Genomic DNA, 13149 nt, shown 5'->3' with positions numbered 1-13149 from the left:
CTGCTTTAAAAATGTGTTCATGTTTTTTTCCCTTTTTTTTTTTTTTTTTGCGGTAAGCGGGCCTCTCACTGTTGTGGCCTCTCCCGTTGTGGAGCACAGGCTCTGGATGCACAGGCTCAGGGGCCATGGCTCATGGGCCCAGCCGCTCCACAGCATGTGGGATCTTCCCGGAACGGGGCACAAACCTGTGTCCCCTGCATCGGCAGGCAGACTCTTAACCACTGTGCCACCAGGAAAGCCCTATTTGCTCTTTTTAATTGGGTTCTCGGTGTATAGCAGGTCTTCACATTTTCTAGATGTGGACCCTTTGTCAGCCCCTGTAATGCAGATCCCTCTCCCCAGTTTGTAACTTGTCTTTTCAATCTTTGGGTGAATAGAAATTCTAAATTTCAAAGTCATTTAATTTATCGATCTTTTCATCATAATTTATGGTTTTTTATCTTTAAGAAGTTATTTCATACCTAAGGTCATCTGGAAACTTTTCCACCCTTCTGTCAAAATGTACTGCCCTCAGAGCTCTCCTTTGACCAGTCTTTGACAGTCTGTTCTCCAGAAGAGACCTGAAACTCATTCACACTGGCAGAGGTTACTGAGAACAGGTCAGTTTTAGACAACATTTTTATTTAAATAGGAATCAAATGCGAACTAGCCTGTAATAATTTACTTTACTTCTTTTTTCTAGCTGTAATTTTCATTGACTCTAGTGACTTACAGGAAAGAGATTTGGTCCTGAAATCAAACTCCATTCATGTAAGGTGAACACTGGTTATAACTTTAATTAGCATAATTTGACCTTTTCATAGTAGATACTTAACACAAATCAGTTTATCATTTTAAAGCTTGTTTTAAAAGTGATTGCAATGCAAAACTTTTCTGTCTAGACATAGAGAAAGAAGTCAATATGAATTAGCGGAAGTCTGTATTAAGAATGTTAACAAACTTTTAGTGTGATACTGTTAACTTGAATGGTGCTAACCATGAATAATTTGGAAGAAATTAGGTGCCTTCTTGTTGCTTGAAAAATGTGTTCATTTTAGAAGCACAGAATCATGGGGTTGTAAAAGGACCCTTAAAGTTTCTTCTGAGGTGATCCACTAGGCAGGGGAATTCCTTCTGCAGCATCTCTGCCCTTGGATCGAAGGCCTTGTCAAGGCAGGCAGTGTTGATAAACCGTGTTCATGCACTCTTGTCAACAAAATTTATTTGCTTAGCACACACCTTTTTTTCACTGTGCGAAGGTAGACTTCACATCAGCTTCTATCTTTGAAAAGGAAAAAACTCTGTTTCTTGTTTCACTCACAGCACTTCCTTGACATTAGATGTGTGTGGTTTTTTTCCCCCACACAGACCAAGTCTCTGATCTTCTGGACACTAGCTGGGTGTCCTACAATTCGGTTCACTTCTGACACTGTGGACCCCCCTCACCACCACCTTTAGACACCTTTCGAAAGTCCAGATCATCACCTGTGCTTCTGACCAACCAGCTCTAAGTCGAAGGTTCCCACAACCCCCTTCTCAGCTTCAGTCATTTCCTAGAACAGCTCACAGAGCTCAGGAAACAGTTTACTTATTATATTACCAGTTCATTACAAAAAATATTAAAGGATACAGACACAGAGGTCCATAGGGCAAGGTCTGGAAGGGTCCTCAGCACAAGAGCTTCTGTCCCCATTGGGCTTGGGGTGCACCACCCTCCTGGCTTGTGGATGTGTCAGCCAACCCAGAAGCTGTCCAAACCCCCCACTGTAGGGATTTTTACAGAGGCTTCATTGCATAGACACAGCTGATTAAACCGTTGTCCGAGGTTGGTGGGGGGTGAGGGTGAAAATTCCCACTCTCTAATCACAATTTAGTTCCCCTGGCAACCAGCCCCAAGCTGTGGTTATCTAGGGGCTTTCCAAAAATCTCCTCATTAACATAAAGGCAGGTGTGGTTGAAAAGAGCTTGTTGTGAATAACAGAAGACACTCCATTCACCTTTAAAAGCTCTGGGGCCATTTCAGGAACAGAACCAGAGACCAAATATTACAATAGAAGATGCTTCCTAGGCTCTTATCACTTAGGAAATTAACAAGGGTTTTAGGAGCTCTGTGCCTGGAATGGGATGAAGACCAAGTATTTACTTCTCATTATAAATCACAGTATCACAATCTTACTTCTTATAAGTTCCAAATCAGGGGGTTCTAAATAAATGAAATTTTATTTTACTAAAAAAAGTCAATGTTGTTTGAAGGTTTAACCATCAACTAGGTAAACTTAAATTCCACTGAAATCGAATGAGTACTTATCCTGTGTCAGACAGTGTGCTAGGTAGTATCTCATTTCATTTAACCCTTACAACAGCACTACAAATGCGGTTTGGTAATGGCATCCCTGATAAACGGATAAAGACCTTGGCCAGTGAAGTTAGAAGTAACCTGTGCCTGGTGTCACAAAGAAAACTGGGAAATGGTAAAACTGGGACTGGCACGCGTGCCCCCTGATTCCAGAGCTCTTTCTGGTAATTTCTATAAAAGAACAGTACTAGTAATGGGGATATTTTACTAATGACATAGGTGAATAACAAATAAAAATTTGGGAAGGCTGTGACCAGTATCAACTATGCCTAATGCACCTCTTCCCAGAAAATTGGAAGTAAAAGTTCTCAAAGATACTGTATGTGCTCCTAAACTGCACTTAGGTCTTGGGCCTGGTTAGTAGCAGTTTTGCGTCGCTTGTTTGTTTGAGTTTCTGTTCCCTAGCTGCTTTCTCAATTAATTTCTCTCCTGTATCACAGCCACGTTTTAGCCTTTCTTCATTCTAGGCCTTTCCTCCTTTTCACTGTTTTCTAGACCCTCATTCATTCCTAGGAAAGCACATTCTTAACCTTTTCCTTTTTTTTTTTTAATAAATTTATTTATTTACTTATTTATTTTTGGCTGCGTTGGGTCTTCATTGCTGCACGCAGGCTTTCTCTAGTTGTGGCAAGCCGGGGCTACTCTTCGTTGCAGTGCGCGGGCTTCTCACTGTGGTAGCTTCTCTTGTTGCGGAGCACTGGCTCTAGGTGCGCGGGCTTCAGTAGTCGTGTCTCACGGGCTCTAGAGTGCAGGCTCAGTAGTTGTGGCGCACAGGCTTAGTTGCTCCGCGGCATGTGGTATCTTCCCACATCAGGGATCGAACCCATGTCCCCTGCATTGGCAGGTGGGTTCTTAACCCCTGCGCCACCAGGGAGGTCCCTTTATTTTATCTTATTTTCTGTAATAAACATTTGTTTTTTTATATATTTATTTAGCTGCGGCATGTGCGCTCCTTAGTTGCGGCTCCCCAGCTCCTTAGTTGTGGCATGTGAACTCTTAATTGTGGCATGCATGTGGGATCTAGTTTCCTGACCAGGGATCAAACCCGGACCCCCTGCATTGGGAGCATGGAGTCTTAACCACTGTGCCACCAGGGAAGTCCCTTTAACCTTTTTCAGGGATGTACCTCTTTTGCTGCATAATGAAACACCCACTACTTAGTGGCCTATTACACCAGTGATTTATTATTTCCCACCATTGCCTAGGTATGGGATAGGTGGATTCTTCCTGTTGCACTTTCAACTACAATGCCTGCTGGGTACTGGGAGCAGCTGGAATGACTGGGCCTCTGTCCCCATGGGCTTTCATCCCAAAGGGAGGCTACACAGGGTTTCCTCACAGCGTGGTGACACCAGTCCCAGAGCACCAGCACTTGCTTATCAGGCCTCATTTTCTAAAGTTACAGGCCAAGCTTACTCTCATTGTAGAAGCCTCCCCAAGAGTGTGGATTGAGAGGGGTGGTTGGGCCATTATTGTAACAGTCATTATAATAATATACTTTGCTCACCTCCTAATTGCCTTCTAGAAACCTGCTTTTCCTATCATTATCCTGTTTCCTTAATAATTGCCCCTGGGTGGAGGTTCATCATCCTTTGAAATATCCCCCCCTTATCTCAGCACCAGAGGGCAGGGGAGTTAGAGTTCTCCCATCCCGATGTTCTCTTTCAACCTTTCTTGAAAAAACCCTCTTCTCCCCACAAGTGCCTTTTTTTTCTTTTTTTAAGTTAACAAGATGTATTTTTACTACCCATTTATCATATTGACCATCATTTGTACTGCACTCTGCCTTAGCCTTGTATCCCTGTATCCCTAGTACTGTGCGTGATGCATAGTCTTATGCATCAGGTTTTGTTGTCATCCTTGTACCTGGTACCAAAGGTTTTCATTTAGGAAGGTTGCAGGCCTTAAATTTCTGACCAGGTGAATTCAAGGTGTTGTTTTTAGTTTGTACAGACATTTTTAGTCTCGGGCCCTCTTCCAACTATCTCCCTGCCAGAAACTTTCTTATCTTTGTCAGAGAAAGAGGAAAAAAGTCCCTTTTATTTTTTAAACAACTTTAGTTGAATCAGCAGCTCCAGATGCCCTAAATGTTAACCCAGCTTCTTCGCAAGGCTTGAGATACTCATTCCCTGGGGTCAGTACTTATTTGGTTTCCTGCCTACCTCCTCCTTTTTCCACCCCAAGCCTGTAAGCTCATGAGGGAAGGAATTTCTTTCTGTATCTCTTAGAACAGTGCCTGGCACTTAGAAGGTACTTAAGGTCTGTTGAATGAACAAATGAATGGAATTAAAAGTTATCTAAGATACTTTAAGTAAAAATCTGTTACTGCAAGTGTGCATGGTGCAGTCTGTTTGTGTTTTTACATATTGTATATAAGCCTAGAAAATTTCTCAAAGGACACACAATAAAATGTTAACAGTGCTTCCCTCAGGCGAGGAGGAGAGAATAAATGCAGAGTGGATCAGGAGATTTTACTTTATAATCTTGAGCAATGCTGCCATTTTTATAACATTTTAATTTTTAAAATAAAGGCTTTACAAATCAAAGATATCTGCTATAAATATATTAGTGTTATTTCCTTTATAGAGGTACATGGACGAAGAAATGGCTAGAGAGACTATGCATGTGTGTGTTAATAGTGAATGCAGATGTCATATCATATATGTTATAATCCTAGTTTTTCACTTAGCATCATATATCAGATGTTTTTACATCATTAAAAATGATTAAAGCTCAGTTTTAATGAATATTGCATTGGATGGGTAAATTAGAGTGTATTTTATACTTTACTGTTGAACAATTTGCAGTTATAAATAAGACCTCAGGAAACACTTCATTCATAAACTCTTTTTGATGCTTTTTTTGATTTCTTTAAAAGAGTCATAGAGATAGTGTTACCTGATTAAAACATACCCTTGATATCATTAGAAGTAATACGCAGTTGAAAAGAACTGAGAGGCATATGAACTTTAAGTACATTGGCCTTCTGGGCAGCTCTTGCCATCCTTCTTCAGTCTTTGCAGAGAAGTACGGTATTTAAAAGTATCCAGCCTACTCAGTTTTACGTAAAGTGTGGCCTTAATGATGTCCATACTTGGTATAGAGCATGTATCATATAGTAATTATTTATGTATAATTTTGCCTCTTCAAAATTTGATTTTGAATATACTTAGTTTGAAGGGGGATCTAATGATATGTTTAATTAAAGTAAGCTCAATAATGTTTGAAAATGGTTAAGAGAGTACATATTTAGCTGATCTGTTCCCTTCAGGGAAGTTAAGAACCTTCATCGAAGGTTCAGTGACTTTACAAAGCAATGTACAATCGGTGTGTGAGAAATACTTTGTCAGAAAAACTTTTCTGGAGGAGAGATATGCTCTTTCATTACGACATGTAATAAATCACCTTATATTTCATTGTCATTGGTGTTAATGCTTGGTCTTGTAACTCTGCCCTGTTCACAGGTTAAAGTATTACACAATCAGCTGGTCCTTTTCCACAATGCCATTGCCGCTTACTTTGCTGGGAATCAGAAGCAGCTTGAACAGACACTTAAACAGTTCCATATCAAATTGAAAAATCCTGGAGTGGACACCCCGTCTTGGCTTGAAGAACAGTAAAATCACACCTGGAAAAAAAGGGAAAGTCACATTGTTATATTTCTAAACAAACCTAATAAGAATTAAGCAGAGTTGGGGGAAGAGGAAAAGGGTGACAACCATTGTAGTGATTCTTGCACAAACAGCTTTAATTTTTCCCTTTTTTCATACTTTAACAATTGAACTGTTAAATTTGATGGGAAGGTGGGTGGTTTTAATGTAAACATAATTTCTATAATCTGAACACAATAATTTTCCTTTTTGAGAAATCCTTTTGTATTGTGAGGGTTGATGGCTATTTCTGTAGTTTGAAAACACTTAATATAGATTTGCACTGACAAGATAAAAATTCAAGGTTTTTGGTCCTGCAAATGAGGACCAGTTGTACCTTTTCCGAAGGGAGGTTTACATGATTTGTATCAACATCAGATATTTTATATATGAATATATTAAATATCTTTAAGAGATTCATTTTCATGTATTGTCTTAAAGAAAAAAGAAACTATTTTGCAGAGTAAAATTATATGGTGTTCCTGCAGCATCCACAGAGAGGTGGCAGCTCTAATGAATGACTGATTGGCTTGTGGCGTTGTGGCAGATACCTTTTTAAAAATGAATCTGTACCATTATAATTTTGTTTAAGACTTTTTCTTAAAGGCGCAGGAATCACACTGTCATTTCTGTGAGGCTTTTGAACTTATGAATTTGCGTCACCCAAAGTCATGGAGCGTTTATGTTAGCCATTTCTTTGATTCATAATGAAACCTGCTTAAGAGAATTTTTTTGACAGGTAGACTTGGGAATAGAAATTCTCAATGGTTTCTAGAGTAGAACTCTGTGCTTGGAAAGCTAGTTTTTGGGTAAGTTCCACTTTGACAGAAGTGAATTCCTAGACAGCTTTCATTGACTTCTATGTGTAACAATACCGGTTAAGCCTTAAATCACAGATATGTGCCTTCTCAGATACAGTAATTCTCATTCAACCAATGTACATAAATCCATAAAGAAGCCCCTTTCAGATAATGTTTGATGTGTCTGTTACTTCCTTGCAAAGGAGCACTGTGTATAAATGTTGAGTTTCTTTGTATTTGTTAAGCCACATTTAAGGTTTATGGAGAAATCAACTCTAAAATTTGCTGTTTGGTTTTTCTTCATTCCTTTTGCAGAATGGGAAGACAGAGGACTTGTTTTCATTTGAATAAAGGAAAGGTGGCGTGGGTCCGTGTGGTGGTAGCCAGAAGAAGGGGGCTGGAAGGGCCAGTGCTGTTTCATGCTCAGTGCCTTTGGTTTTGTGTTACGTGGTCGGCCTGTCTGCTGTGTGGTTTTATCAGTAATGTAATCCTTTTAAAATATAAGTTCTCTTGATTTTTGACATAGACATAAATTAATATTTTGAGAGGTATCTCTTCTTCTGTTCATTTCTTTTGTGTTGAAATGAAGTACTTAAAATTACTGTTATACATGAACTTTGTGGACTGTAAGATTTGTTATATATGTTCAAATGCCATTTAGCTGGCTTTTTAATTAATATGCCTGTTTTCAGTGCTTAACACAATGTAATGTGACTATAAATCATAAACCTATTTTAAATCATTCCCTCCTGTATATTTGTACTCTGAGAGAGCCTTATTTTATTCTTCCAGCAGAATTACTACTTGTGATAGTTCATTTACATTCCCCAGAATGTGCCTCTGGTGTGAATTTTGTATTCTTATTAAAAGTGTTTGCTTCAGTACCTCATTCCTCTGACTCTTCATAATTTAAAATAAGAAGCAACTATTTGGGAAAAAATGAGGACATGTGATTTGTCTTTAAAAACAGTGACGAAAACTGGTGCTTCTGTCACTTAAAATGGTTTTATTTCAGTAAGTTACTCTTTTCCCTCAATTGGAATCTCTTGGGAGCAGCAGATCATGTCCACTCTTACACTTCAATAACAGTTGTAGCTAAGGAATTAAATTGTTTCATGGATTGATGATTTTTCAGAATAAACTAAAATTATCAGTGATTTTGAGTAGTGGGTACATGTGCAAAAGAAATAAGTAAATTAACATATTAGCCAGTGGTATATTTACTTTGTTAGGAAAGCAACTCATATTCCTTGTAGAAAATAATTTGAAGATAATCTCAAAAATTGAGGATAAAATAAATAACTTCCCAAGTCAATAAGTACTGCATGGGACCCCCTAAATCCCCCTGAAATTAGATACTTTAGTTACCAGTTATTTCTATTGTAAGCTCTAGTTTGAATATCCTTTAAGGTGTACTCTTATCAGGTTATTCCCTTAGGTTAGATTCCAAAAGTGAAAATGAGCCCTCAAAGTATATACACATTTTTAGGACTTTACTATGCATTGCCAGTTGGCTTTCAAGAAAGATTTTGCCAATTTATATACATGTGCCTGTTTAGCATATTTTTAAAGCCAGTATACATAAAAGGACACCATGCATATAGTCAGCAGAACATCCTTTTATAAATGTTTTAAGTGGATAGGGGAAAACCACCAAGAAGATAAAGGCTGAACCATCAGGATTTGGGGAGTTGTGGGGTGTGGGGCAGAGGATAGATAGAAATGGCTAACTTTTCTCTCATTAAAATAGAAATTTTTCAAGAAAAAGCACTGAAGAGCAAGCCTGTGAAATTGAACTCTTCATCCTGTTAAAAGATAAACTGAGGCATATTAAAAATTTTGAGTTTATATTTAAAATCGATTTGAATCAGGTAGCACCAAACTGGAAGTGGTTAGCCCTCCACCAGCAGGAGCTGGGGTTGGGGGAGACTTTTATAGAGAAGAGGTAGGTGCAAAGGAAGGAAAGCCTTTGATTGACTATAGCTTAAGGGTTGATTATTTGGGAAAGCCTAGTTGGCTCTTTGTGATTAGTTGTCCTTAGGTTTTGATTTCTTAAGTTTGAGGCATTTGTGGCTTAAGTGTTGGTTTGCTTACGTAGGCTACTAAGGCATTAAAGCCACCTCAGTCTGATGGCCTCCTTTTTTAATTAATAATCCCAAAGTTGCCAAAATCTTAGAGCCCAGGAGGGACGTGGGCTTCTAGAAGTAATTTAGCTGAAATCTAGACTTTAAGAAGCATCTTTTCCATATTCAGAGCACACTGATGATGTTACTGAAGTGTATCCCATAGAGTTGAAGCTAGAAGTTTCCTTAGAGATTATCTGTTTAAGGCCCTTTTTTTCACAAGGCCCCAAAACATTAAACTGACCTAGCCAACTCCCAACTCCCAACTCTAAATGCCAGGTGAGTATTTGCAACTAAATATATGAATTCCCCTTTAAATCCTTCCAATTTCAACTGCATAATTAAATCAATGTGTCAAAAGTATCATTTCTTCTACTAAAGCACTATGTGGATAAATGTCTTCTCAGTTGAAAAAAATAATCCACCCCCAAATGGATTCATATTAGATATATTTCAAAGTATTTACGATCCACTGATCTTAAAGTATTCTGAAATACTGTGAACCTCAAAAGGACTATATTAAGTAAAATTATGCATATTGAAAAAGCTAAAGTTAAATCTTGGGACTGTTAATTTGAAGAATAATATATCTACCTCATATGCCCAGTCTCCTTTACCCTTCACTAGAGATGACTGTAGGTGTGGAAAACAAAAGCAAAATATCTAAATTCCTGATTCAGTGTAACATCTGTATATAATTTGTACTGATTTTTGTGAAGCTTAAGAACGCCTATATTTTGTAGTAATATTCCTTAACATCTGCCCATTAGCTCTTTTCTTGAACCTTTCTGGGAGAGTTAAGACCATCTGAGATCCTTCATCACTCAATTCTAACCAAATTTAGGCACTTAAAAAAATTATTCCCCCTGTAAGACTGCATATTTTTATATTGGCTAAGACTATCCAGTTGTGAATAGGCTATTTTCTGACCAAAAGGCCAGTTATATTTTGCATTAGTTCAAAGCTTTTCCAAGGGCCACAGGTCCTTAACTATTTTTACAGCATAGCAAGACGTGTTAAAATAGGATGACAATGCAAACAACTTTCCTCTTTTAAGGACCTGCATGAAATTCTGTTCTGTGTTCCCACTTGAAGGTTTCCTGCTCAACAGGTTCCTGGCATAAATGAGCCTTTATAATAAATTGCCAAGTGGTTCTCCTAATGTACAGAAAACTATGAAGTTCAGCTTTGTTTTTGTCAAGTAAAGGCAAACCCGTACCAGTTTCTATATATTAAGTGAGAACTATTTATTATTCTGTTTGTAACTCTGCTGTGGAAAGAGGAGACTCTCCATATGAGGAAGGGAAATAAGGCCCAGTCCGACAACCCTAACTTTGTCCCTGAGTAGTTAGTTGATTAATATGCTATCAGAGCTGGAATGTCAATGACATTTTTACAAATGAAACTTCCATTAAAAAAATAAAACCACAGTTTGTTTGGGCCCAAGCTAGGCTTTGCCATATGCATCCTCTGTCGAAGACTGAGAGCTTTCTGCAACTATGGTTTCTCATAAGATGTTGACTCGTAAGAAAAATCAAAGAACGAGACACCACTTTGTTGAGCTTAGACACAAAAATAACTTTCCGTATCTTAGACTTTCCTGTTGTTTTGCTTTGGGTACAGGTGTATGTTGTATAAATATCTTAGAAGTGAAATGTACATTGAGCTGGCATGGGGGCACGTAGGGAAGCAAAACGTAAACCGTATTAGTCTTCACTATGTCTCGGAGCTTTCACTATTGAAGTTCTATGGAAAAAGCAAAATCTCACTGTAAAAAAAAAAAGGAGTGGAAGGTATTATGAGGTAGGGAGAGGGAAGGTAACTTTAATGCTGTTGGCCTTGCTGCAAAGTTTTAAAATTATGGCGTTTTTAGAGTAATGAATTAAGTACTCAAATTATTTTTATATTTGCGACTTGACTTCGATCCTCCCCCTAAATGATTTCTAATTCTGTATTAAGAAGCTTTTTATGAAAAACTACCTAAAGTTTTAGGCAGATAATTATACTTCTTTCCTTTGAGGAATATATATGTGCTTATTATTAAGGCTAGGCTCTAAGCTCTTGAGAAAGGCACAGGGTATTGCTTTTTATTCACCCTGCATCCCCAACTCCTTGTATGGTTCTTAGCTCATGTAGTAAAAACGCATCTGGTTTGTGATACAAAATTCAAATATAGAAAAACATTTGGTGGGGACTTCCCTGGTGGTCCAGTGGGTAAGACGCCACGCTCCCAGTGCAGGGGGCCCAGGTTTGATGCCTCTTCGGGGAACTAGATCCCGCATGCTGCAACTAAGAGTTCACGTGCCATAACTAAGAAGCCCACGTGCTGCCAACTAAAAGATCCCACATGCCACAACGAAGATCCCACGTGCCGCAACTGAGACCCAGGTCAGCCAAAATAAATAAATAAATATTTAAATATTTTTTTTGAAAAAAGAAAAACTGTTGGTGGTTGCATTGTCATTTCATTTGAATGAATTATAAAGGAGACGGTACATTTATAACATTATAAATCTGTCAGGGTGTTACCTAAGGTACTAGGAATGGCCAGTTTAAAAAAAAAAAGTAGAGATATTAGCAGACTTAGAAAAATCACCATTTTGCAGCCCCTAGTGAAATATTGATTCACACAGGGATCACCAGTGGAATCTAAAATCATTAGAGATTGAAAGAAAACAGATTATGTCCATAATACGAAATATTACCTCACGTATTACTCAGTGTGAAAGGGGGGAAAAGTGCCATTTGTAAGAGTTTTATGCTTCGCATCTAACTCGAGTGATCAAAGTTAACATCACTAATAACATGATAATTATGTACCTCCAGATATGTTGCAGTATAAATTATGGAACATCACTTGTGAGATGAGATACTCCTGCCGGGGTTGTTTCTGGGTAAAGAACAAGTTAAATGATACCATGAGGAATTAATTGGACAAACCCAGAATCTGGGACTTTCTCCAAGATAATTGGTGTAGTTTCTTCAAAAAGTATGTTACAAAAGAAAAAACATTTTAGAAATTTGTTAGAAAATAAAAGAGACTTTAGATTACAGTTCAAGAAAATAGCTACGTACAACATTTGAGGAACCACTGAGTAATCTGAATGTGTATTTGATATGACTAGCGACTTTTTGTTAATTTGGGGCTGTGCTATTGTGGTTGGGGGAGATGCATATGCCCAAAAGCATTGAAAAGTGGGGTGGCATGATATCTGCAATATACTCTTAAGTGGTTCAGCAAAGCTATATACATTCATGCATACATACTTGCAGAAAGCTGGGGGAAAGAGAAAAGGAAGAAGAAAAAGACATCTTAAAATAAATATGGCCTTATGTTGGCGGGTGGATGTGTGGGGTTTCACTTACTCATCTTTTAACTTTTCCTTTTTTGAAAATTTTCATAATAAAAATTAAAAAGAAAATATCTAGGATATTTGGTCCAGAAATGCAGGTAGCCTTCTCCTGTCTTTCCTCTTGTACCGAGGTCGCAATCAGGGGCTTCGTTCGGTTACAGCAAATGACACCACTTGCTTCACTCCTGCAGATACCAGAACCCCTCCGCCAGCGTATAAAAGAAATTGGTTTGTACTTGGGAGCACAGAAATTCAAGAAAGTGTAAAGTTGAACAGTTTTCTGTTTGTCAGTAAAGATAACAGAAACTTAGGACCATCGAAGAAATAGAAATAACTTAGGATATGAGACTAGTTTTTAAAAAGTCATGTAGGAAAACATGCATTTACTAAACAAGATTTTTTTTCTTCTCCTCTTTCTCAACTTTCTAAATGGCTATTTGCAACTATAAGGGAAGTTAAGCCCCAGAATAAAACACTAACTTGATGTGAGCTTAATACCAAGTTTTCTTCTGTCTCAATTTTTTCTCCTCATAAGTAAGCATATATACTATTCTGTACTAATACTCTAGATTTCTTAAAGCTTAGGTGCTTATAGCTTCACTTATTATAACAACTTAGACTTCTTAAGGTAAATTGTATCTGTACATTGGTAATTTTTAATAACTTATTTTCAGTCTGAAAAGATATCTTAAGAGCTGGACAAATTGTCCTTAATTCACCCTTGTTAAATTAATAAAATAGCTTAAATCTTTAAAGAACTCCCCAAATAAATAACGGATGCTTACCTTGTTCTCAAATTCTCTGTTTCTCATTCCCTCACCCCTACCTTAGGTCAGAACAAGGAAAATCCTGTGGATTAAAATTTTCTAACTAGTTTACATCAGTAAT

At 37.8% G+C, this 13149-nt stretch overlaps 1 protein-coding gene across 7 annotated transcripts in view; it reads left to right on the top strand.

Moving 5' to 3' along the window:
• Nucleotides 1-7669, top strand: part of ARFIP1 (ARF interacting protein 1) — a 126205-nt gene extending 118536 nt beyond the window's left edge. For all 7 annotated transcript variants that reach the window (XM_024757478.1, XM_024757481.1, XM_024757475.1 and 4 more), the window contains one exon: nt 5800-7669. In XM_024757478.1, coding sequence (XP_024613246.1) covers nt 5800-5955 — 156 coding nt within the window. In that variant the 3' untranslated portion in view covers nt 5956-7669. The remainder of the gene's footprint in view (nt 1-5799) is intronic.
• Nucleotides 7670-13149: the final 5480 nt, after the last annotated feature.

Source organism: Neophocaena asiaeorientalis, unplaced genomic scaffold (genome assembly GCF_003031525.2).
Source record: "Neophocaena asiaeorientalis asiaeorientalis breed wild unplaced genomic scaffold, Neophocaena_asiaeorientalis_V1.1 scaffold238, whole genome shotgun sequence".
Classification (NCBI taxonomy): domain Eukaryota; kingdom Metazoa; phylum Chordata; class Mammalia; order Artiodactyla; family Phocoenidae; genus Neophocaena; species Neophocaena asiaeorientalis.
This window is presented reverse-complemented; position numbering and strand designations above follow the sequence as displayed.